The sequence below is a fragment of the Sorghum bicolor genome, chromosome 5 (assembly GCF_000003195.3).
Source record: "Sorghum bicolor cultivar BTx623 chromosome 5, Sorghum_bicolor_NCBIv3, whole genome shotgun sequence".
In the NCBI taxonomy this organism is placed as follows: domain Eukaryota; kingdom Viridiplantae; phylum Streptophyta; class Magnoliopsida; order Poales; family Poaceae; genus Sorghum; species Sorghum bicolor.
Window position 1 is genome coordinate 3,535,444 of NC_012874.2, and position 21,924 is coordinate 3,557,367.

Here is a 21,924-nt window from a genome sequence, read left to right on the forward strand (position 1 = left end):
ATACACAAGTCCAAATTTGAATACTTCGTAGTTGATATATGAATCTAGGGGGGAAGACGTGTGATGTTATAATTACCCAAATCAAGGACCAAGGGCCTATGTTTTTTATGGTGTAACTTGCCTAGGAAAATAGAAGCCTAAGGTTACTCCTGCATGAGCTAGACAGCTTTTTCAGGGTTTAACCCAAATATGCCCCAAGCGTGCGGCATTGCATTAGAACTCGATAATCGATGTTTAAATGATCATCCATGACAGATTCAAAATGTTTTTGCGCTTTAACTAGTTCCTATAAGCTCAAATTGACCACTCAAATCGAAATTCTGACGTGCCGCTAACCCTGACTTGACATATGCACAATGGAAGAACCCACAACTCAAGTTCATCTAGATTTCATCAATGGTGTAGATGGAACTCCTTCACTTGTTTTTTCTTTTCCTTTTTGAGGAATATAAAAGAGTGCCAACCGAATGAAGAAGAGTGGTCAAAAGGACTTTCCTTCTTTTTTTTCTTCCTCTTTTGGTGCGTGTACTAAATGGGCCGACCTGCCAAGTCAGGAACAACCTGTCGGACGGAAGCCCACTTCTGGTTGAGAGGGCGCTTTAGACGGCCCATCAGGTGATGATGAGAGAGAAAACGGAAAAAAGGAATAAAAAATTCGTTGGAGGCGCACGTCTCCGTCCCCGACGATGCCGCTGCGCTGCCGCCGGGAGGAACGGATGGATCCCCTTGGCTTGCCACCCCTGCCCGCTTCGCTTCCTTCCTATTCCCCCGCGCTACGGCCCCAGGCGCGCTCCTCACCGTCACCGGCCGGCACCGACCCCGCCCCGCCCTTCGCCTTCGCCTTCGCCTTTGCCGAGGTTGGTAATCTGCTCTCCGTGCTAATCCCTGACGCGCTTTCGTAGTTTCGTTTCTGTCCCGTGCTTACCTCCACATCTCAGTGTGGATATGTTCTATGTGATGAATGAATGTCGTTGCTGTAATAGTTTAGTTTGATCTATTCTATTTGTAATGTTCTGGATCGGATGGATCTTGGCACACTGCTTCGATCTAGGTAGGAATCTAGTTATCCGGTCAATAGTGTGCGGTGGAATTTCTCTAAGCCTACATGCTCTGAAAGAAACTGAGATGAGACAGACAAGGGGTGACGGGTGTTTCGGAAGTAAACAAAAAGAGACAAACTGAGACAGTTGGCATTTCACATAACCAAACGCACACGCTTGTTATTTCGATCGAATCTGCTTGATGTAATGGTTAAGTCAATCGTGTTTCTGGGCTTTGTTGTTTTCTGCAGGATGGCCCTGAGTTTGTGGGCTTTGTTGTTTTCTCCCAGTTTGCTGTTCAGTTTTGTTTAACGCTGGCCTATTAGGAACTAGTACTCATTTTCGCATGGAAAAGAAGTTTGGATTCCAAAAATGTGTATTGCAGTTCCCCTTTTTCCATGCCAAAGAGCTGCTGGCATGCTTAGCATATGTTGCTTTCTAGATTGAATATACCTAACTCTGCGCCACACACCACAAGTGTGAAGTGTTTTCACTTACTAAAATCAAACTTCACCACTCTGCTAAAACAACACCTGCTGATGGAAACTTTGGTGCAGATTTAGTCCTGGCAACGCAGAAGAAGTGATCTTATAATCATAAAAAGATAACAATGGGGATATCCAAGGTGACCGGCATCGCCGCGACAGCTTTTCTTGTCACATCTGTTGGTCTGTGCCAGCTGGGCATGGGAGTTGTTGTGCTTCCTTTCCTACACACCTGTATTGTTGCTTTTGTTGTCACGGTTGCATCCCATGATGCCATCAACCTACCGTGGATCTTGGGGAAGAATTCGGTGGGAAGATTTCCATTTTGGTCGTTTATACTGTTTGGTCCTTTCTTGTTGCTTGCTCGGACATATGCAATGGTTAAGAGATACATGAGGAAGGAGTCCGTGCATGACAAGATCGTGGAAGGCCTATATCTGGGAGGATGGCCCTTTCTCTTGACACATTTGCCCCCTGGAAGCCCGTCTGTCATAGATTGCACCTGTGAGCTTCCAAGAAGTTGCTTCGTTCCAGCAGACGAGTATCTTTGTCTTGCAACGTGGGATACAAGAGCTCCAACACCGCACCAAATTGAAAAGGCTGCACGTTGGGCTTGTGAAAAGAGATCTGAGGGGAAGCCGGTTTATGTCCATTGTGCATTTGGTTAGTAACCCACCTTTTGTTAGAATTAATTTCAGCATTGTGACTTGATGTTCATATTGTGTACATAATTGTATTTCCTAGTATTCTGGCAGTATATTAACTGTTATGTTTGTTCTTCGTGATGGGCATATTAGGTCATGGAAGAAGTGCTTGTGTTGTGTGTGCAATTCTAGTAGCGCTGGGCGTTGCTGAGAACTGGAAAGATGCTGAGAACATCATCCGTGAACGAAGAAAGATAAAAATGAACGCCCTTCACCGGAAAACGTTGGAAGAGTGGTCCAAACAACGAGCTTCTCAGAAAAAGGATAAGTAGTTGTAAGTGGAACATTTTCCTCTGTGATGACCTTGTTCTTTGGTGTTAAACCTGTTTGAAACATCATTGGCATATCTGCTTAGATCAAGTGTAATTTCTGTGCCATTCTTATTTATTTTTTAAGCAATAGTATTGGTGTTTCTACCCTTTAACATATTCGGATTATATCCAGGTTTGGGACTATTTTTTTGTTCACCTGGCTAATTGAATGTGAATGGGCATTAGCTTAAATGTGTTTCTTCATGTAACCAAATAGATCGATATATAAAGATTACAGCATATTAACCTAATATAGTCATAGATAGCGGATAAACATAGTCATACAAATGACTAGATAGCTCAACTATCCTATTCAACATAGTCAATGATCTAACCAGTAATCATCGGTGGAATTGCTGAATTGATTATTCCATCATAGGAAGAGCTGTTACAAGAATTTAGACTAGACAGAACCAAAAGAACACATAGTACTGGACACCAGATTCTAGTGTTTCTCTTTCCCTTTCCCGCTGCAGTGAGCGAAGCAATTTCACCTCCCTGGAATTTTCTTGTACACCACACATTTTCAGAAAGTGTTTTCCAAAACAAAAAAGTTTCAGAAACATTCCTTGTTCTAAAGCTTCCTTCATTTCCCAGCTCTCTTCTGTTACTCCCAGATGTCTGCTAGTTGCATCCAAAAAACCTCTCTTCCCAGTCATTTTTTCTTGCTCCTATGCTGAAGGTTAGTTCCACAACATTTGTCAATCAGAAGGCTGAAAATTGGCTTTGGGATGGTTGTGCTGCAATGCTTATCTCCTCACAATTTCCTTCATCGTTCACCAGTATCCTGGCAGCAACACAGGCACCAGCAATAATAAATAGATCAGGGAAGCATATTGAAAGTATCTGCTATAGCTATTCAGCTAATTCTTTGAGTTTTATAGAATTCAGTTAGTTGGACAAACATCCAGAGAAAGTATCAGAAATTATGTTTATTCCTTGTTTCTTATGCCATGGCATGGCCCCTTTTTTCAGGGAATAAGGACTTTATTTTTTGTTATGGTTGCTTGCTGACTTTTGAGTTCTGATTGCTGGTAGGAAGGCGGTCCATTCCTTGCTGATTTAGTAGGGCACATCTTGGTATTAGTTTAACTTGCGTGTACAGAAACCCTGGGTCACTCTTGTATTAATATTTAATAAGTACTTGAACTTGTCCAATCATTAGTGAATACTACCTTCAACAACTAGAGGTTGGGAACTTCTTTCTTAAATAAAACAATTAAAGATAGGTGATGACGTAGGAACTGCATCGTGCTTACTCTCGAGGTCGAGAAGCCCAGAGGGAGCTTAAGGCACGAAGGCGGTTGTGGTACTCGCCAATTGCTAGGAAACATCGAGCTGCCTGCCGAACTGTCAGAATACGGTGCATCTGATGAAGAGTCTGTTGCCTCAAGTTATCAGCCTGAAAATTAATCACGTAGTTTTAGCACATGTTGCATGAAAATTATTCTTCTTTGGCTACCCTGTGTCATGATTATACTTATAATATAAAGATGCCTTCCAAAACCATATTGTTACATGGTTAGTTGATGAGCCCTTTCTTTCCAGAATGCAGATATATAAACATCAATATTGATGGCATGGCGTTAGATAATGTGTTGCAAATTCTATAGATTAAAATTTTGAAACAGTTGCTTATTTGGGGCACTAATTGTACTAACAAGATTTACTACGATGCAGGTTTGACCAGATGCAAAAAGTTACCCTGAATATGGTATTATTGCCGCAACATTTTTTTTATCAACTATTCCATAGCTCATCTGTATAGTTGAGTGAAATGAGGAATATCATAGCAGCCCTTGTGTAGGATCTATAGAGTACCTATGACACTGGCATAGTAACATATTGATTGAGATTCTAGATTTGATGAGAAACCATAACCTGTATCACAAAGCCTTCAAGGTTGGCCAGCTTTCCGAGGGCAAGAGCCATTTGACTCATGAAGCTCATGTTGGCGTCGTCAATCAGAGATCCACCAGCCATGGTGTCAGCTAGTGACTGATGCAGCTGTTCCAAGCCCTGCGAGAGAGCTTCCTCTGCCTGCTGTGATGACTGTTGAAGGTTGCATATGCCGATCACTTGCTGCTCTGTCAGTGGATCTAGCTGGGGCAGCAGTGTCTGCAACAAAATGAAAATTTGTATATGTATCGGAATTAGAGAATCTTGCTGTACTAAGAAGTGATCTGATTTAGCCTGAGTTCATTGTTCCCTACTGTTGGTTGGAAAATTTCTTGTGATCTTAGTATTGAAAAAGTAACACTGCCTGAGTTTTCTACTCCAGTGTCAGCCTACATTGTGCACTTTCTGACAGAACGAACCTTGATTCCTAGCTAGGTGAGTGCAGACATCTATGTGTAATGCAGGCAGTTTGATATCTGATGTTCTATTTCAGATTACTGAAACGAATGCATACCTTGAGCAGATCGGAGGGCCTGAATCCACCCATCCAGAGGAAGCACCGCTCAGCAGGGGTCGTCCACACCCCAGTGATGAGGTGGAACACGTCGGACTTGGCCGCCATGGCCTTGAGCTGGAACAGCTCGTCATGGTGGGTCAGGGCGTCGTCGACGATGGCTCTGAGGTCACCATCTGCCAGGTGTGCGTGCAGAGCTCCGTTCAGCTCGGCCAGGCGCCGGCTGTGGTCGTCCAGCCACCGGGCGTACTCCACGTCGAACATGGCGGCGCCTGAACACCACTCGTCAGTCAGAGAAATGGTATTACTATGACCGATGGTACATGCTGAGACACACTATTACTGTAGAGAACGAGAAATGAGGATCAGACGAGGCACCTGAACTGGTGTTTGCACCTGTACCTCCTCCAAGAAATAGGCCCTAAAAGGACAACACACAAGTTCAGGATTTCAGATGTTGAGTTAGCAGTCAGCAGGCAAAAAGAAAAAGAAAAAAAAAGGTAGAAAGTGAACCTGGGAACGGGCTCGCTGCATGTCCTGTTCCATCTGAGAAAGCTTCAGCTTACAGCTCTCAAGCTGCTGGATGTAAGCCTATGGCACATTGAAAAATTTAACTGTCAGGAACTTGTTTAAAGTCACCGCTGAGAAGAACTTCAGTTTTCATCATGTAGCTGATGCTCAGACCATCACCTTCTTTCGCAGCCGGCTTTTGCGTGCAGCTTCGCGATTCTGAGCCAGCCTTCTGATTACCTGTTGACACCAATAGAGAATATATAAAAAAGCTCATTCTCTATCTGGGATTCTCAAATACAGAAATACTTCAGAGACATTGTAAACTGCAGCACCCTGAGAATATGAATTACTGTAAAAAGGTAACTAAAATAACCAAAAGAGAGAGAGACCTTTGGATCAAGGGGCTTCCCAGTTCTTGGAGTGGAACTTGTAGCCATATTCTGCATACCAAAGTAGACATGAACATGTAGATTAGTAAACATGAGCACGATTACACAATAAAAGAGAAATCAATTAACAGTGTTCCTATCCATCCTTGCGTGTCCATGGCGCAAAAACACTATACAGTAGAATCTCGACATTCACGTTACATCAAGCAGAGATTAAAAAAAACATTGGTGTGCATTTGGTGGAATCCACGCACTCTTACAACAGACAAAACATAGTTTTGCCTTTTGTTTATGCTGCTGTCACACCCTAACTTGCAATGTTTATTTCAGTTAAAGTGTGAATCATTCAGTTCATACACAATGTTTTCAGCCAATATATCTTGGCAGTTGATCAATTGACCAGAAAGTACGTACCTAAAGCACCACTGACCCAAAGTTGCCATTATATATGTAAGAAGGTTCAGTTGGTGCATTTCTATCAGGGCACAATTTTGTAAGCTAGTGACAAAATAATATTGTAAGAATGCTAACTTGTCTTATATTGCAGCACCAATGGCAGTACATGATCTATCCTGGACTAACCTAACATATCCTCTTACATAGTCTTCTAGACTTATCCACACCCTATAGCAAAATACCAACGATATAGATTGACTAGTTCTTTTTCTAGATGAACTACTATTTCCTCTAAGATGCTTTGTAGGCCTAGTGCTCTAACGAAAAACCCTGTAAAGTTTCCATGCATCTAAGTAACTTGAGCCATATTCAATAAAATCAGGTGGGGAGGAATCCCCCCCCCCCCCGGTTGAAGTGTTAAAAAAAACTACTACTTCCTTTAGAAGATGTTGTCCATCATCCTAAAATAAAAGCTCCACTAAAATATTTCTTGTCAGAAAGGCCATATTCTCCATCTAATCTAATAATACTAGTCCAGTGCAAGCAAGAAGCATGATGGAAGAAGCAAGTAGAAACTGGTCTCATTTCTATAGGGGCCAAAAGATTCACCTAACATGTTGGGATTGGCGATCTTGGGAGCAGCAAGATCATAAATGCCCTTGAATAATGTGTTGTTCTACCAATAGGAGCATGTAGCTAGCTTAGCTACATGATGCCATGATAGGGAACACAAGTCCATGATAACTTGATAAGGATGAGCAAGACCCAAAGAGAGACGGATGAATTCAAGAAGCAAAGAAAAAGACCAAAGAAGAACAAATGCACACACACACACACACACACACACACACACACACACACACACACACACACACACACACACACACACACACACACACACACACACACACCAAAAAAAAGAGAGAAGAAAATAAGAGATGCGGCGATGGACATCAAAGGGAAATGAAATGCCTACATACCTTGTGCTGAAGTTGCTGCTGCTGTGAAGCTTGATCGAACTGGGTCGCCATGTTTGCTGCTGCTCCGAGTTGATCTGAGGAGTGGTTGCTGTTGTTCTTGCTGCTGCTCTCTGAGTCGTCTGTGCTGTCTGCTGTCACATTCGAGCACTCCTGACGTGCAAAAAGAAAAGGGAGCTATAGAGAGAGCAGTTGCAAACTTGCTGTGTTCTTGCTTGCCTGTACTGGCTGTATATGTGATGGATGTGAACAGATAAATAAACTCTATACAAGTTGTAGCCGGCCAAGCGGAGGTCCATCCATACCTTGGGTGTGTGAAGAGACCTCATAGGCCAAGCTGGGAAGATGTCCAGTGTAGGAGGTGGCCTAGCAGCAGTGGTAGCCGTTGCAGCTGTAGCTGTAGTAGTAGCAGCAGTGGGAAAGGCTGCAAGAAGATATCATAGGGGAGAGGAGGAGATCAAGACATGTTACATGTACTATCCAAGTTCCAGAGGTGAAACTGAAAGGATGCATTGGGATCACAAGGAGGGGGAAGGGAAGGGAAGGGAAGTGGGGGCCAGTGTGGCAGTGAAAGCGAGTGGAGCTTTGAGCTTGTTGTGCCTGCAGAAAGCCAGAGAGTTGGTACCACGGTACTGTTGTACTGCCATGGAGACTTGTTGCACTCTACATAGACACTAGAGAGAGAGAGGAATCACAGTCGCAACACCACACACAAGTGTACAGCTGCTGCAGCCTGCAGCACAACTGCCACTCCTGCTGCTCTTGCATGGTTACTTTTGACTACAATGCCCTAACCTACTGTAAAAGTGCCTCACAATGTTGTGTATTCTTGGCCTTTGGCCAGCCAGAGAGAGAAAAGGTTGTGTGCTTTCTTGGTCTTGGTTAGAGAGAGACTGAGAGACAGAGGAAGAGGGGGGATGGGGTTGGCGTACGCTTGGTGTCTCCATGATGAGGTGCAGAGACGGTTGCAGCCTGCTGTTGAGTTCTTCTGAGGGAGGCAACTTGATGCATGAACGCTTCTTCCAGCTCTCCAAAATAGGTTGCTCCTTCTTGGTCACTGCCATGCATGTGAAAGGGCAACTTTAGTTTTGGGCTAACCATTTGTGGTAGAGAAAAAACATTAGAGGGGCAGGAAGCATGCCGAACGTTGGGGGAAAAAACGACAAATAATAATGACAGAAGATGGAAGGCAGAGAACTTGGGGAGTTTAAAACCGCGGACAGCATGCAGAAATCTGTATGAACTTAAAAAAGAAGTGCAAGATGCAGGCCATTCAGCTTTAATTTTGCATTTGCACAAAATCTTGGTCGCCAAAAGACAAAAAAGAATATGACACCCAATGGCAAAAAGAATAAGAGAGAGAGAGAGAGAGAGAGAGAGAGAGAGAGAGAGATGTGTTCTTAGTTTCTTACAAGAAGTTTGCAGGGGTAGTAGTGGAGTTGGCGATGGCGCCATGGAAGCCATAGCCAAGAAGTGAAGGATCCTGCCTTGAATGACTAGAACTACTAGTTTCTCCCATCCTGCGAGGCTCCTTCTACTTCTTGTGGATTAACTAGCAACCTTCAGGCTTCTGCATCCAAAACAGAAGAACATAACCAAATCTGCTGGTCATGAACAGCTATCTGAAAATCCCACATGCAAAGGAAAGAGAGGTGGAGCCAAATAACACATACCGGAATTAATGAGAGTTCCAGGGCAACAAAGGCCTAGGCCTAGCCCAGGAACACCAAAGTAGCTTGGAGCCGAGGGCAGGCAGGCAGTCTTGACTAGTTGTTTCTATTCTGAGTTGCTCTTGCTCACACGCTGAAGCTCTCTCTATTCTTGTTTGATATATGACAGTGTAGTAGGTTATAGGTGTGAGAATCCCACAGTCCAGAGGAAGATCTTGTCCTTGTAGCCTGCTTTTGTACTGTGATTTTGTTCTCCCCTTTTCCCTATCCTTGGAGAAAGAGAGAGAGAGAGAGAGAGGGGAGAGAGGGAGAGGAGGTCTAGGGCTTTGTCTTCACCTGAAAACTTTTGTCATGAAGCCACAGGAATCCCAGGCTGCACTCTTATCAGTTTATCACATTGGAACTGACTGCCCTCTTTGGTTGGCCCAGCAGGTCTCTTTTGTTTATCTTTTTTTTTATTGCATTTGCATGCCCCTCTTTTGTTGCAAACATTGAAACATATGTGATGGATACATCATACTCTCTCGGTCCCAAATTACTTGTTTTTCGTGCCACAAGTTTGACTCGATTTGTAGAAAAGGTGTGCAATATTTGTATCTCCAAATATTTTTAAAAAAAAACTAGATTCAAATATCTTTCCAATGATACTAATTAATGGTATACCATAAATATTAATATTTTTAATATACATTTAGTCAAAGTTGTTTCTCGAAAAGCACAAACGACATTTATTTTAGGACGGAGGGAGTATGAGTACGCCACTTATTCTCAAATTTTAGGTGGCATTTGTTTCAAAAAAAAAGGATGGCATAGAAAGAATTACAGTTTCACTCACAATCCTATGGGCTAGGCTCCTCCTTTTTAAACCTGCAACCGATTCTCTACTCAACCGTGTTTCACCTCAAGTTTGGACTTTGACCATATGCTTGTTTGCTTAAGTTTATCTGCTGTCAGTTATTCAACAGTGTTTTCGCTTACAATAAATCAGCGAACAATACTTTTAGCCATGACTTTTCTGCCAAGCGAACAGAGTCCACATCTAAGTTTAATTCTAGATCACTTAGCTCATCATTATCGAAATTAAATGTCCAAAATTATCAAATACTTTTTCTGCTGTTGTTGTTTTTTTCTGTATTTCTTCTTCCTCTATTAATAAAATGACCCCACATTTTTCGGAAAAAAATCAAGTCAGAGCGGGAGTGGGACAACAAATAGGAATGTCAATGCCAGGGCACACAAAAAAAATGGTCAAAACGATGTTGCCTTAGGGTATATGAACACTGCAAACCATATTTTAGCATTTCTTTTCTCCATAGTCATACCTTTATTTATATAGAAAATCTGGCCCAATAATAGATGTTTACAGTTTTATCTAGCTCTCAACATGGATTTTCATTAGTAAATGTAAACATAATATATTGTGTTGTTTATTTAAACTAGATCAAGTCTGTATTGACTGAAAATGTAATGTTAATCTAAACATGTTGGAAATAAGTGTAGCTTTGAGAAATAAACATTGCATCAGTTGGCTAGAAACTGCAATTCAGTGTATTCTCCAATATTTATTTCGATGGCCAATTATGCATGCAGCAAGAAAGTAAAGTAATGACCAGGCCAACTGGACAGGGCAACACCAATATAGCCTTTTGATTCCTGATATTAATTTGGTCGCTCACTGTCCCCTGTTAATGAGTCAACATCCATGGCTTGTCAAACAGAACCTAATCCCACACCAATCCAATAATAATATCCCTATCCAAATCGCTCGAGCTAGCATATTAAAGTCTTGAGTCCTTTGTTAAGTCTATTCATTGATGTGTTGTACTAATTCGTCATTGAGTCACTACATGGTTAAATAATCCGTATATGGTTCGACATCTTCACACACACAAATATTTAAACAGCAATTGAAAGCAACACTTTGCCTAATTGGGTGATTATTCAAAAGTGCAAACCAGAAACTTCACAGTTGGTTCCTAAAGTCACCCCTGAACTTGGTCATATACTTTCTTTTTCTTTTTTCTTTTGAAAAGGACTAGTCACATTTACTCAACTGATGTGTACTTAGATTACAGTGATGAAAACACACAACTACTCCACTGCTGTGTGATTCCACATCAGATGTGCATAAAGGAGGAGATAAAAATTAGCAAGTAAGTGTTATCCTACATGATCCCTTGTCAGTGATCACCAATTCACCTCGACATAGAACCTTTTTTCAATTAGGGGAGAGGGTTAGCTGGAAGCAGAACAGATGTCCCTTTCGTTTTATATTTGAACAAAATAAAGTACTTCACTAATTAATCCATGCCGTTCCTATCAGGCCTTTTTTATTGCCTTTCCCTCCTCTGTCCTCATCCACTATTTTCCTTCCAATGATTAGCATGAAAATGTGCACAAGACATAGAGTTTATATAATTGCCCAAACAAAAGGGAGAATGTATATGATTGGATTTGGTGATGCATGAACCGAGCTGCCACAGATGGAAAATTATGCCTTATCACCATTTTCTATCATGCCTAAAAGAATAAGGAAAAGTTTTTTTTAATAAGAATAAGAAAAAGTTTTGATGCATGTACATGTACATTTGGTACAGAAGGTTGTTGAAACCTCATTTGCATGATTTGTTGTAGCTTGCTTAGCCTCTATATAACAATTGTCAAGCCAAGTGGTGCTGGTTGGATTCGTTTTAGATTAATTAGTAGTTTCCATGATTAGAATTATTAGTGTTGCGTACATTTTTAAGCAACATGCATGGTCGGAGCTGAAACATGTAAGTTAGTACTAGCTTATTAGCAAAGCTTGTGTATGCAGTATGCACGCATGACATGAGGATTAGGTCATTCCTTGTGCTGGAAAACTTCCAAATAAGGCATGCCTAAGTGCACCGTAAGCATGTAAACTTTCCGTCCTCGTTAGAAAACGGCGTGCATTTAATTTGACATAGATAGTGGCTGATGCAATGCAATGGCATTTGTTTAGTGCTCATATATACAGAATAGACCTGCATATTCTGCGATGCTCACCGACCGTACATATATAGGCTTAGTTATTTTATCTACTATTTTTACTGTGATAATTAAGATTATATTTGACATATATGATGTGATTCAGAAGCGAAATTGAAATCAAGCTTGGACATGCACATCCTGGTTGATACTCTCTCCTTCCAAAAAAAATGTTATTTTTGTTTTAAATTTAAATAAAAAATATTAATAATTATGATATAAAAATAAGTACCATTAAATTAATATGTAATATATTTTTTAGTAAATTAAACCTAACTGAGACATAAATGTTAATACTATTCAATGAAAATTTAATCAAATCTAAACTAGTTTGACTTAAACAAACCCTATTGTTTGCATCCCTTTTGGAATGTAGGGACATATATATACAACAATCATGTAAATAACGAAACTATTAAATATATTTTCTTTGATTTTCATCATGCGAAGACAATCTGGAGAACTATCTAGGTTGGCGTTGGGCTTGGCTGGGCTAGGTGGGTTGGGCTGGTTGGTACTGGGCCTGTCCATTGTATGCAAATGTCGTTTCCGGTCCATAAGAGCATGTGCTTACCTTCTAGCAACTGGGCCCAGTTACGAGCTGATGGTCTGCTTTTAGAACAGGGCCTCCTATCATGTGATCTTCTCGGCCCAAATATATACATTGCCATAGGCACCGCCGCTTTGCATGCACCTCCAGAATCATCCATTGAAGAAAAAAACATACTCTTCATCTTCTTCACCATAATTCTCCTTGCAGTAACCGCTGATGGACTCCATGAATTTTATATGGGTGTCTTTGGTTCTCTTCTCCACCAAGCCTGGCTAGCAAAAACAAACCAGGTCAATTCAAGTCTGGCTCCTCCAGTACAAGATGTTGTTTGGTTCACGTTTCTGTTTCTTAGCTAAACGTGGACAGACTGAATCATGTTTGGTTGCTTTTTGAAAATTTTCTTCATTGTGCTCCTCCAGTACAATGAAATCAAGGCTAGAAAATTTTCTTTTCATCATTTCATGGTATGCTTTTTGAAGTCCTCTTTTCTATCACGAGCTCAGTTATATCCTGCATTTTCAAGCCTGCATTAGATATATGAATCCGTGCATATATGAGCTTGACAAATAATAATTAGTTTTACAACATGCCATTGATTACTTCTTCCATGTTTTATCTTCAACCCCTTCGAGGTCAAATGGATGTTTACCGTTGATAAAATTTTCCCTGTTTCAGTTCAAATGTCAGTGATATGCTTTGCACATTATTTGAAGCCTTGAATTCTCAAAAGTTTGGGGAGTTTCTGATGCTAGCGTCATGGCTTCACTATTAACTTTGTATCCAAAGTAAAATTTAGAGATCCCAACCATCTAGCGATAATAGTATAAACGTGCCAAATATATAAACCACAATATGGCGATAATTAATCATTTATATAGTAGCATGCATCCAGTTCTTAAGAAGAATGTTTATCACTTTCGACGTGAATTTCCCACAGCAACGCATGGAGAGTTCATCTAGTAATATAAATACTAACATACCATGTGCCAAACTAATGAATTATACGTAATTAGCATCCACCGTTCGACCCCCAAATCCAATACAATGGGACATTTTGATTTTGTGCAATTCTGCAGCTGCTTCTCTCATGCTTATTCGATCGCCAGGGGCCTCACAAGTGCAAGAAAGTGCCACTTTCACCAGGGCCAACAAGCACCGGAGGACTCTGTTTTCGTTTCCCAGATTTGCTCCTCGAGCACACTCCTGGTATTCTTCAAGGAGATGAGCATCGACCATGCCAAGTACCTGATCAGGAAAGCTTGTCTTGCAGAAGCTGATGATGCTGAGTCCATTGCAAAAAAGAGGATCAGTTGGCCTTTTCCCCGTCAACATCTCCATCAGGACTACACCGAAGCTGTACACATCTCCACAAGTCGACAGGAAACTGCCTCCAGCATATTCTGAACATCATTAGGAGAAAAAAAAAAGGCACAGTTTAGCATGACATAATTAATAATCTAAATGACTGCGTGTGTATTGTTATCAAATAAAAAAAGGTTACAGCTTTATATGCCTTTTTGTCACCTGGAGAAATGTACCCAATTGTTCCCTTCAGATTTATCGTGCCAGTTGATCTGGAATCTCCAACTGTCTGTGATATGGTTTCGAGGTAGAACCTTGCGATGCCGAAGTCTGCCAAATGAGCACCCATATTGTCGTCAAGAAGAATATTGCTGGGCTTCAAGTCGCAGTGAATAATGGGAGTCTCACAATCATGATGTATATACCGCAGTGCATCAGCTATATCAACAATTATTTTCAATCTTTGTGACAGATCCAGGTTGCCATAGCCAGGTGAGTGCAACCAAGTATCCAAGCTTCCATTGGGCATAAACCTGTAGACTAGAGCTTTGAAATCATTTCCCATGTTATCAATCGTTGAGCATGCAGTTAGAATTGGAACAAGGTTGCGGTGCCGGATATTTCTCAGAGCTTGGCATTCTGATATGAAACTCCCATTTGTCCCTTCCATGGCAAGGTCGAAAACCTTCACAGCCACAACCATGGGTTCCGGAGTTATTAGCCTCCCTTTGTACACTGAGCCATGGCTTCCTCTCCCAACCAAGCTAGATTCTGTGAAGTTATCCGTGGCTTGAGCAAGATCCTTGTAGGAAACTTTAGGAAATTGCTCACCAGAAAAAGACAGCGACAACCGTGTTCTTGGCACCTTCCTTCTTGAGATGATAAAATATATCACCAACGTAAGGGACACAATGCCTATTACGGGGATCGCTATTATTACAAAATAGTGTCGCCATACAATTCTTTTCTGCATAGGGTTAGGGCATGGAGGCATATGCAGTTCTAGTACACCTCCACAAAGCTGCCAATTGTCATCAAGTGAAATGGCTGTTGTGTTTGTGAATACCCCTTCTGTTGGCACTTCACCGTCAAGGTGATTGTGTGACAGATCTAATTGTGTAAGAAGCTGCAGCTTGCTTAGAGAAATTGGGATAGAGCCTGAGAAATTGTTGCGAGAAAGGTTGAGCACAGTCAAACTGCCAAGTTGGCCGAACAATGCGGGGATACTTCCGGAGAGAAAGTTTGAGTCCAATATGACAGTTTGTAATTGCTGGCAAGTGCCCAGAGTAGGTGGAATTTCCCCTGTAAGCTTGTTGGATGAAAGATCCAGATAGCTGAGCTGTAGATGGTTACCAACATAAGGTATTCGGCCTTCAAGATTGTTGTGGGATAATTTACATTGAACAACAGAGATTGCAATGAGATCTTTTGGTATATTTCCTTCGAGATTATTATAACTGAGGTCTAAAATTGAGAGTACTTGAAGTTTCCCTAAACTTGATGGTATGGGACCATGGAAATTGTTACTTCTAGAGTCAGATCTAACAGCTTTGAAACATTACCAATGGAATCAGGAATATGACCACTGAAGTTGTTATGGTGAAGGTATAAAGCTTGTAAATTGACCATATTTCCAATCCATCCATTAATCGGACCTGTAAAACTGTTGAGCGATAGTTTTAACGTAGTTAGTTTATGAAGGTTTCCTATGCTTGTCGGGACTAATCCATATAGCATATTGATTGAAAGCGTGAGGTCGTTAAGATTAGAGGAAAGGTTACCAACTGAATTTGGCAGTACTCCCTGTAGCTGATTTCCAGTGAGTAAAAGCCGCTCTAGAAGAGTGCAGTTGGTCAATGCATCGAGAAATTCCCAGCTTTGGCTATCATTTGCTTTAAGATTATTATCATGGAGACTTAGTGTTCTAAGCTTCCAAAGTTTACCAAGGGAAGGAGGGATTTTTCCTGTAAAGCCATAGTTAAATCCCAAATCTATTAACTGAAGCTCTGATGCGTTGCCTAGGGAATCCGGGATGTGACCTCCCAACATGTTACCACCCAAGAGAAGCACTTGGAGGCTAGGGAGGAAATCCCCGAATTTAGATGGCAATGGACCATGTAGCATATTCAGTGGCATGGCCAGTTGTTGTAGCAAGGAGAGATTAAAGAGAGCTTCTGGGATTCTACCTGACAGCATATTTCCACCAAGCGACAAGTCCGACATATTGGATAACTTGCCAAGCTCCTCTGGAATGCTTCCATGGAGCTGGTTATAATGAATATAGACATACTCTAAGGTTGTGATGTTACCTAGGTCAGGTGGGATGGCCCCTGAGAAGTTGTTAGAGTTAAGCCGCAAATGTAATAGGTTGGACAGGAGGGCTAGTTTCTTGGGAATCTCTCCCACCAGCAAGTTTCCTTGAAGGTCTAACACCAGCAAGTTGGAACAATTTGTAACTGCATCCGGAATGTTTCCCTGTAACGAGTTGTTACCTAGGCCAAGATGCTTGAGCTTGTGCAGATAGCCGAGATTAGGAGGTATCTGGCCATAGAACTTGTTTCTGGAGAGCTCAAGAGAAATGAGATATGACATGTTCCCTAGGGAAGGAGAAATATGACCCTCCAAAGCCTGCCCGGACAGGTTCAACATGACAACGCGCTCCGGACGGGTCCGGCTACACACCACTCCCTCCCAGCTGCAGAAGTGGGTGGTGGTGTTCCATGAGCTCAACGCTCCTTTTGGGTCATTCATGATTGCGTGCTTGAAGTCAAGGAGGGAGATGAAATCTGTGTCATTCCCGTTGAGGGTCATGCAGTTGATGGTCCCAGCTCCACAGGAAAGTAGCAACATTATTGTGGCCCAAGGCATGAGCATGGCAAATTTCATGTATTCCTTAGCAGCCATAGTTGTGGTCTTTGTGATTTACTACATAAAGAAGAACATCAACAAATTGCAATACACATTAGCTAGGCTCGCTTTTGCATGAAGAAAAACTAAGATAAAGAAATACAAACCAAAAACAAAAAGTAAAAACCAAGATTTGGAGTGTACCAGTACCAGCAAGTGCCTGCTCATGACGCCAGACTGGAGTCCCGGCTCAAATAGAAGACTTTTAGTAACAACTGAGATCAAAATAGCCCGAAGGAAGTCTACGATATGCAGACACTCTGAGAAAGAGACAAAGCCTCACACACAGGGCATCTCTCAGAAACTTGGAGGAACACAGCAGCACCATCTTATACTGGATGTGAGTTGCACTTGCGCAATTCAATAGGTGTAAACAAGTGTTCAAGGCATTACATCAGGACATTTCATATGTCATGCTTTATTGACATTTTCTCACTCTTATTCAATCGGCAGGCTTTTCAACTTTACTGACAAAATTACAAACCAAACCCAAAACTGTGGACTTTGGTCAAAGTTTTGGGTCCACGAACGGACATTTACCATTAATTATGAGGAAGCAGGTCAGCTACTGAGTTAGACAGCGTCCTGCATGAGAGCATTTTTTTTACCCCTCAAAAACAAATGGCATGTGTATCTTATTCTACATGTATATTAAGAAAGAGTTTAGGTCCAAATTATAAGTCAGTCTCGTGCCGGCCTGAGGGTTAAATTTTCTGTTACATTACACTCGCACTAAGAAAACAAGCAAAGGCAGGACTGATAATTCCTGAGTCGAGATCTGTGTGCCAAATGGCTACGACTAGCCGATAAGCAACAATGGTGGACCACGTCCAACTCTGAAAAGTTGAGTTTAGAAAAAAAAAACTCTAAAAAATCTAGGTTAAGTCAGATTACAGAAACATATAGGTCACTGAGCAAATGCTAGAAATTATGCGTAGTTTTCGTTTCCACTTTGGTTATGGTAGATCAAGTGCTTCCTCTGTTCTACATATCAGTTCTGTTCTTTTAATTCCCTAGCTGTTCCTGCTCATACATTCGTGCAAATGCAATTTTTAGTTGGTACCTCCGAGTCGCAGAAAGTAGCACCTACACTAGATTTGATCCATAGTTTTGACATAGTAGGAGTCTAAAATCTTGATGGTGCTGATGGCATTTGTAAGGGGTAGATATACAGTACAAAGAGCCAAAGCGACAACTGAATTAAGGCCTTGTTTAGATGTGAAAAAAATTTGGATTTCGCTACTGTAGCACTTTCGTTTGTTTGTGGTAAATATTGTCCAATCACATACTAACTAGGGTCAAAAAAAATTTGTCTCGCGATTTACAGTCAAACAGTGTAATTAGTTTTTGTTTTGTCTATATTTAATACTTCATGCATGTGCCGCAAGATTCGATATTTTGGATTTTGAGGTGAACTAAATAAGGCCTAAGTGAGTCAATGGTAATCACAAATGTGCAGGCGTAATTGCAGAGAGGCAAACGAATCAGCTCAAATTGATAAAGGGCTTACAGGCGTGGGGGTGCCGACCATCTTCGCTCCCGGCAGTGCAAGCAGCAACGGTCCGCCGCCCTTCGCGTACCCAGCCGCGGCGCCGGTCCCTCAGTATCTCCGCCGCCGCCGTCGCCGCCGCCGCGGCGGCGCTTGTAGCACCACCATCCGCCGCGCCGCGCCGCGCCTGCCCTCCTCGCCGCCGAAGCGATTGTTGGGCTTGGGCTTGGGTTCAGCCCATACTACCCAATGGGCCCAGTATGAGCACGTGCTCACCTGTGGGCCGATGGCCATCAGGCCATGATGATACTGGTTGTCGTTTCACATTAGGGCCCAATGCGATTTTTCATCAGTTTTCACTTTTCTGGCAGATATACTGAATTGAAAATTGCTGCCATTTTTTCTCACTGATTTGAGTCCGAGGCATATGTTTCGTCCAAAAAAAAGAAGGGCTACAGAGGCACAAGCACAAAATGATTGCTGAGTCTGTTTCACTGAGGCCTTTTTTAATTTCCAAAAAAATTTTCAGATTTCCCATCACATCAAATCTTGCGGCACATGTATGGAGCACTAAATATAGATTAAAAAAATAACTAATTACATAATTTGCCTGTAATTTATGAGATGAATCTTTTGAGCCTAGTTAGCTCATGATTGGACAACAATTACTAAATACAAACGAAAGTGCTACAGTATTCAAAACCAAAAAATTTCACCAGGGCATTGTGATGATGGGCTACATCCTCGTGATGATTATTTCCAGATTTTGTTTAGGGACAGGTAAGGTAAGCACAAACTAGCTAGGCGAAATATCTTCTTCAGTATTGGAAGTCACTCTGATGTTGCTAGTTTATCATAAATCCGTTGGGTTCGATCTTGGAGAACATCATCGCATTTTGATCTTGGCATGCATGCATGCCGACATGACAGACCTTGGTTGTTTAGACAGATCGATTTCGCAGCATCCAAGATCGAAAGTGACGTGCGTCTATTTCCGTGCTGAAAGAAACTAAAAGCTACTGTAGGAGGAACTGTCATTTTTTGGTACTGAAGGAACTGTCTATTACTAGTAGCTAAGCTTACCGTGTGAATTCTTTGGATTTAACTTTACTCAAAAAAAAATTCTTTGGATTTAACTCATGCTAACTTCCATCTTCATGTTAATGCCGACAGTGCAGAATAACATAACTATATGTTACCCCCTCTTCCAAATAATAAGAATTTTTTTTACACTTTTGGATACATAACTTTTGCTATATATTTTAGACATACACTATGTTTAGATATATTGTAAAAGCAATGTATTTAGAAAAGCCAAAACATCATATAATTTGAGACGGAGGGAGTAATATGTAAAATCACACTACACAATAATATTATAACTATATGCTATGGAAGAACCTAGGACCGTATCTAATTTGGCTTCCGGCAGTTTTGGGATTGGTGTACTCATGAAATTGGAGCCGAAAGTTAGAATCCCAAATACTACAGAAAACTTGTACTTATGTGTCTCCAAAAATCATCGATTTATCGAATTGCCTTTATAATTGATTTCTAGAAGCGGACGGAAACTAAAAATAGAGGACATTTCTAGCCCAACCAACTTTAACAATCAATTTTTAGAGGTTAGCTAACTTAAAAACCATTTTAGAGACAATATTTGATAGAGTCATCTTTGGACTAAAAGGAACATATATGTTCCTAAAAATAGTTTATGTAGTAGTGATGGTGCATGATCTCGTCTCCACCTTCTAGATGTATTTTCGAGGGGCTCCGGTTGTGGTTGTCGATGGGTTGTCAAAGTTGTTTTAGTTTGCTTGGTGCTCCTATAATTATGGCTTTGTCTTCGTAGTTGTTTTAGTTGGTGTGTTAGTAACAGGGCAAAGGCCGGTTTGCCCGTCCCCAAGACTCCCAACATAGTTGTTCCTCCCGTTGAGTTGTTATTATGGGTGAACTTCTTGTCCCATGGGTTATTCTAGCAAAATTATAGTCATGCCATAGTTTCACCTGTTTTCACCCTCTAAAAGCCGTGTTGTCAGCTATGTTGATCATTGTACCGAAGTTGTTTGTAGAAGTGTGGTTGTAGCTAGCTATATGGTATTCGGGTCCGATTTCCTTATAAACTCAACTGTTCTTTTCTACTACAAGAAAACTCTTGCTGTCCTACAGATAGGAAGATGACAATTAATAAAGACCAAATAGATAAGAAGAAGCATATGTGAATCCCTTGGGATTATACCTATGATAACTGAAGCACCGATGAGGACACATAGTATAGTACGATATACATAAAAACTTGCTTGATTTCCAGGATCATCTTTACCTCTTCTTTACAAAGCATGTAACCAACAAGAAAAGATGAAGAGAATCCCTATCTCAAAACTCCTACCATCTATATCTATACTATATCTCTTTCTATATATAATAATCTACATGTGTATATATGCTATACCCAACATACATATGCTTTGCTTACGCTTATTCCAAAAAGTATCTTGTGTAACTTCTTGTATGTATGTAGTGTAGGCACGATCACTGATCCTGTGACTTTCACAAGAATCTGATCGATGATCGAAGAACGATGCCAGGCAGTATAACGTACGTGCTAGAGATCGCTGCCTTCCGGTATGCTCTCCAGCGCCGGTCGCCACCCTCCACAGCAGAACTCCTCCTCCTGTTCTCGGCCACTCGCCTCCTTGCGCATGAGAGACACCATGTCGTCCAGCGACATGCCCTCCTTGTCGAGCATCTTCTTCAGCTCCTGCTTGCTGATCACCAGCTTCACCCTGACGGCGGCGCCAGCAGCAGGGTCGTCGACGCCGGCAGCAGCAGCCGCCGCCGCCGGTAGGCGCTCGCAGAGGGCTTCGGCCGGGACCTTCAAGCTGCGCATGCGCATGCCCACCGGGGATGGCATCTTGAGGACTTCGCCGCCGTCGTCCACGACGCTCATGATCTTGATCTCCTTCCTGTCTTGAATCACCAGGCAGTTTCCCATGATGATGGCTGATGATCCAAGATAGCTGCAAAGGAGCTAGAATTGTATTGGTGAAGTTCTGAAGAAGCTCTGTTCTTGGAAGTTGGAACAAGATCACAATTTTTTCACAATTGTGTGGTAGTGGTGAAAGGGTGGTGTAGGTGAGTGAGGGGGTTGGAGGCAGTAGTGGATTGTTGTATTTAAAGGAAGTGCTGTATGGATTGGACCCAACATCTAAGTGCTTATTCCATGAATGCCATCGGCCGACCAATGGAAATGTTGCTTCGTGTATGCTAAAGCTAGCTATGATGACTAGCCCACTGTCACAAGAAATGAGAGAGCCCAACCTGCCCTTTTGTTCCTTGCTGTTCTTGACTTGCTTTGACATGCTTTGTGTCAGGTCGATCAATAAAATATTGTGGCGCGTGTGCCCAGTGCACTAGGTACAGTTCACACACACATAATATAGAAATATCTGTTCTGAAAACTCGCAGAAATTACACATAGTTGTTACATCTGCTAGAGAAACGTATTCCCTCGGTTTTCAAATGTATGAGGTCTAACTAACTAGTTTTAATTCCCTATATATTGTCATGTATTTAAAAAGAGTGGAATATTTTCTTTACAAAGATTAATCTTAATTTTCAAGGTTATAGAAAGATTGGCCTTTTAGTGGTACCACCTCTGTTTTAAATATCTTATGTTTATATGACTGGGCTAATTAGTTTAAAAATGAACTATGGAAGCAGTATTGGTCTTCCTCTTTCACTGTCAGATCAGAGATCTTGGAAT

The 21,924-nt window shown here is 41.6% G+C and overlaps 4 protein-coding genes across 6 annotated transcripts; 1 reads left to right on the forward strand and 3 right to left on the reverse strand.

The window, feature by feature from the left end:
* LOC8058545 lies at positions 654-4,815 on the forward strand. The gene is made up of 4 exons (XM_002448963.2): positions 654-857; positions 1,598-2,188; positions 2,323-2,503; positions 4,221-4,815. Exons 2-3 carry the CDS (start codon positions 1,651-1,653, stop codon positions 2,499-2,501), a joined length of 717 nt encoding a protein of 238 aa, XP_002449008.1. The 5' UTR covers positions 654-857; positions 1,598-1,650; the 3' UTR covers positions 2,502-2,503; positions 4,221-4,815.
* LOC8070637 (transcription factor TGAL4) lies at positions 2,872-9,268 on the reverse strand. Of its 3 annotated transcripts, none has more exons than XM_002450240.2 (13): positions 8,902-9,268; positions 8,641-8,795; positions 8,161-8,285; positions 7,534-7,652; positions 7,232-7,381; positions 5,856-5,906; positions 5,644-5,703; positions 5,467-5,544; positions 5,332-5,374; positions 4,954-5,225; positions 4,422-4,658; positions 3,800-3,942; positions 2,872-3,327 (listed from the first exon to the last, which is right to left on the reverse strand). In XM_002450240.2, exons 2-13 carry the CDS (start codon positions 8,745-8,747, stop codon positions 3,246-3,248), a joined length of 1,467 nt encoding a protein of 488 aa, XP_002450285.1. In that variant the 5' UTR covers positions 8,748-8,795; positions 8,902-9,268; the 3' UTR covers positions 2,872-3,245. The 3 variants fall into 3 exon arrangements, with proteins under 3 accessions (XP_002450285.1, XP_021317278.1, XP_021317277.1); XM_021461603.1 differs by having other exon boundaries at positions 7,232-7,378; positions 8,641-8,798; XM_021461602.1 differs by having other exon boundaries at positions 8,641-8,798; positions 8,902-9,267.
* On the reverse strand, positions 13,353-16,666 carry LOC8058546 (putative receptor-like protein kinase At3g47110). The gene is made up of 3 exons (XM_021461408.1): positions 15,679-16,666; positions 13,985-15,088; positions 13,353-13,860 (listed from the first exon to the last, which is right to left on the reverse strand). Exons 1-3 carry the CDS (start codon positions 16,664-16,666, stop codon positions 13,460-13,462), a joined length of 2,493 nt encoding a protein of 830 aa, XP_021317083.1. The 3' UTR covers positions 13,353-13,459.
* On the reverse strand, positions 20,434-21,324 carry LOC8058547. The gene has a single exon (XM_002450242.2). It carries the CDS (start codon positions 21,151-21,153, stop codon positions 20,764-20,766), a length of 390 nt encoding a protein of 129 aa, XP_002450287.1. The 5' UTR covers positions 21,154-21,324; the 3' UTR covers positions 20,434-20,763.